Genomic DNA, 3,854 nt, shown 5'->3' on the forward strand with positions numbered 1-3,854 from the left:
GTGTGTGTGTGTGTGCGTGTGTGAGCTTCACACAGTAAAAATTTGATTGATGATGACTTGTTGTTATTATGCTGATGTTGAAAGGTTTGTGTCAGCGTTGCATCACTTGTTCCCAGGTGCTGATTCTCTTTGAAGGTGATGCGCGGAAATTATGATGATGGAAGCCCAAAAGGAAAAATTACTTTTTGTAGTTGTTATTTCTCAAATACATGTTAAAAAAAGCAAAACAAGTAATGAATATTAAAATCCTCTTTGCACTAGAAAGGAGGTTGCCTTTATTAGCACCGTTTGCACGTCTATGTGTACCTGTTGAAAAGCACGTGCAGACGATCCCACCTCACTCTCTGAGTCATAGATGCGCTCTGCGTGTTTCAGACAGTCATTGACTTTAGAAGAGTAATCGTGGCGGTCTGTGGTGAGTGGCTAAAATTGTCTTTGTGTCCTTGTGTCTTTGTGTCTTCCTGTTGTCTGGTGTTTCACCACAGACACCTTCTTTGGGACCATGTACACGTCAGATGATCGCGGTATCTTGTTCTCCAAATCTCTGGAGCGCCACCTGTTTGACGGGCAGAGGAAGAGCGATTTCACCAACATAACGTCACTGAGAGGAGTCTACCTCACTAATAAACTAGACGAGGGTAGGGCTTTACTGTGTAATTGTAGCACTTTTTGCTAAATTTCTACCACTGCAATGAGTGTACATTGAACCTTTGTTTTCTGGACGACATGCTTCTTTATCATGATGAACGTGGGCACTGTAGTTTATTTCATATCTATTCAATATGTAAGATTCTGCTGCCATAAACACTCACAAATGTGCATTATTCCACCGCTGAAAATAGTCCCAAACAAAAGCACTCTACGAATGTTTGAGTTATTTTGCTAAAAACTAAAGTGCCCAGCGGTTTCAGGAGATTACTAAGCCTTTTTTTAAAGATTTGCACATTGTTTATTTCTGTCTTTTAATGGGATTTTTGGGTAATAAATAACAGAACATCAGCCTAAGCCTTTGTATCCACATAGCCACTGTGCCATCCAGCCATTTGGTCATCTTCATTTTGATAAAACACCAAGGTATGACTTTAATGATGCATTTCGTTGCAGATGGCCGTATAAGATCCGTCATTTCATTTAACAGAGGTGGGAAGTGGAGACCACTTAAGAAACCTGAGAATGTGCAATGTGGAGAGCAAGTCAAGAACGTATGTTATATTTGGAAAAATCTAATCCCAGTCTGCACATGCACACTTACGTTATACTCTACAAGTAAGTCTGTGTTTACTAAAACATCATTTGTGTATTTTTTAATCAGTGCAACCTTCATATTCATGGAGAGCACAGTCGCAACATTCGCATCGTTCCCATGCTGGCTCTGTCTGAACCAACTGCTATCGGTTTGGTTATTGCACATGGTAAGAGAATGACAATGTACCCATATTTACTTCTGAAATAATATCAAAATTTAGATGTATACCGTAATCCTTTACACCTTTAAAAATGTATTTTCCTGTATTTTCTATATTTTTCATAAATTGTCTTAAATCTCATGTAATGATGACTTAAACATGATCTCTCTGTTCCAGGTACTGTTGGTGACTCTCTGTCATCGTCGCAGCACCCAGACGTGTTTGTCTCTTCAGACGGGGGTTATACCTGGAGGGGGACACTGAGGGGTCCTCACCACTACAGCATATTGGACTCTGGGGGCCTCATTGTGGCCGTGGAGGCTCAGTGGGAGGGACAAGTCAAGACTATCAAGTACTGAGCTGATATTTTTACTTCATGCACAATGTAACTTTAGTATTACTTGGAATGTTCTTGTATTATTATACAATACTTTTGCTCCCGTTTCTCATCACCAGGTTCTCCACAGACGAGGGTCAGTGCTGGAAGTCCTATAACTTCACCGAGCAGCCCTTCTTCTTTGCAGGCCTGGCTTCTGAGCCGGGGACCAAGGCCTTGAACGTGAGCGTGTGGGGCTTCAGGCCTGAGGATGACGGCCAGCCCATGTGGGTTGCCGTCACCATTGATTTCCAGAGCCTCATTACAAGAGAGTGTAAGTCAACAGATTGTAATTCTGTCTACTACCAAATCATTTCTTCCGCGGGCCTGTTAGCACCTGGTGATGCGTGTTTCTTCAAATTTGGCACAAACGTCCACTTTGCTTCAACAATGAACTGATTAGATTCTGGTGGTCGAAAGTCAGGGTCATTGGGACCTTGCATCCGTCTCATTCTCGTGATATCAATATCTCAAGAGCAATGAATTTCTTGAAATTTGTCACAAATGTTCCTTTGGACTCAACAATGAAGTGATTAGAGTTTGGTTGTCAAAGGTTAAAGTTCAAGGTAACTGTGAGCTCCCAAAACACTTTTATGGCCATAACTCATGACTTAATACAGTAGTAAAGACAAAATTTCACACAAATGTTATAGGATACAATGATAGTGTCCAAAATTTCAAAGGTCAGCTTCACTGTGACATCATAATGTAAACAACTGTTTTTTGAAGCCAATATTTCAGGGCGTTACTATTTTTGTCTGCTCAGTTTTGCTGTGCGGTCAAAACAGTGGTTGTCGTTGCAGATTTTAAGGTAAAGTGACGGTTACTGTTTTGTGTTTGCAGTGCTAATCTTTGTTGTGATGTGACAGCACATTTGCTTGACAAGTACAACATGACAGCAATAGGAAACTTGGATTTTGTGTCATCTCCTGTGTGGGGCTTAAATTTCGGGGAAATGGCCACACTTTGGTTTGTAATGTTAAATAGCAATTATATTGGCTTACCAACTGGAAACCCACTAGATGGAGGATGACACCAAACTAGATTTTTAACAATATTGAGCTGTTTTCTTTTTGGTCATCAGGTAACGATCAGGACTATGAGGAGTGGTTGGCTCATGCTACAGATGGAGGGGACTCACAGAGAAACGGCTGTCTTTTGGGTGTCAAAGAGACGTACAGGAGGCTAAAGAAAGACTCAGTGTGCAGAAATGGGCGAGGCTTTGTGGTGAGCAAGAAGCAAAGTCCCTGCTCCTGCACCAGAGAAGATTACTTATGGTACGTGAAATTCTTTTTCCCTAGCTATGTAGATTTTATGCCAAATTCAAGTCCAAGTCCATTCAAGTCAAACTTTCCGTTGGACTCAACAATGAACTATTAGATTTTGGCAGCTCAACACTGACCCACAGCCGACGGTCGGTTTGGTGTGTCAGGGCCTTAAGCATGGAAAATATTCTTGTGCGTAGCCTCAACCTCTGTCCTTTCCAACAGCGACTACGGTTTCTACAGTGATGTGAACACCTCCGAGTGTGTGAGACAACCCAGCGCTGCAAATAAAACCCTGGAGCTCTGTCTGAATGGAGAAGAGGACGAGCTCCTGACTGCAGGGTAATTACAGCCACTCCTTTTTTAAAATGCAGACACACACACCTGCTGTGCATGCTCACACACTTCTGACTCTTCCTGTAGGTACCGTAAGCTGCCGAGTGATCGGTGTGAGGGAGGATTCAACCCTCAGCATGCAGTGCAGACAGTCATCAGACCCTGTGGGGTTAAACCCAGTCCAGGTCCTCCTGCCAGGTCCTCCTCTCCAGTCACACACTTTGACACACCGGTTAGTAGATTTTATAGTTTCTCTTATTTGTGTGTCAGCGTGTACGTCCATATAACAGCTGTTGTGTGTAATTTACAGCGAGAGAGGCTGGTGTTGATTCTGGTGTGTGCAGGAGCAGGAGTCATCGTCCTGTTAGCTGTTGTTTCGGCCGTCTTAGCTGTCAAGAGGGTGGTTTACAGAGACAGGTGAGCTACACACACACACACACACACACACACACACACACACACACACACACA

The 3,854-nt window shown here is 42.8% G+C and overlaps 1 protein-coding gene across 1 annotated transcript; it reads left to right on the forward strand.

The window, feature by feature from the left end:
• Positions 1 to 485: 485 nt before the first annotated feature.
• LOC121963885 (sortilin-like) lies at positions 486 to 3,804 on the forward strand (the record flags this gene model as incomplete). The annotated part of the gene is made up of 9 exons (XM_042514125.1): positions 486 to 638; positions 1,105 to 1,202; positions 1,313 to 1,412; positions 1,584 to 1,758; positions 1,863 to 2,056; positions 2,867 to 3,059; positions 3,273 to 3,389; positions 3,471 to 3,615; positions 3,694 to 3,804. Coding segments are annotated over 9 exons (1,286 nt in total), but the record flags the coding sequence as incomplete, so codon positions are not given.
• Between the last annotated feature and the right edge of the window lie 50 nt (positions 3,805 to 3,854).

This window comes from Plectropomus leopardus, unplaced genomic scaffold, assembly GCF_008729295.1.
Source record: "Plectropomus leopardus isolate mb unplaced genomic scaffold, YSFRI_Pleo_2.0 unplaced_scaffold13114, whole genome shotgun sequence".
NCBI classification, from domain to species: Eukaryota; Metazoa; Chordata; class Actinopteri; order Perciformes; family Serranidae; genus Plectropomus; species Plectropomus leopardus.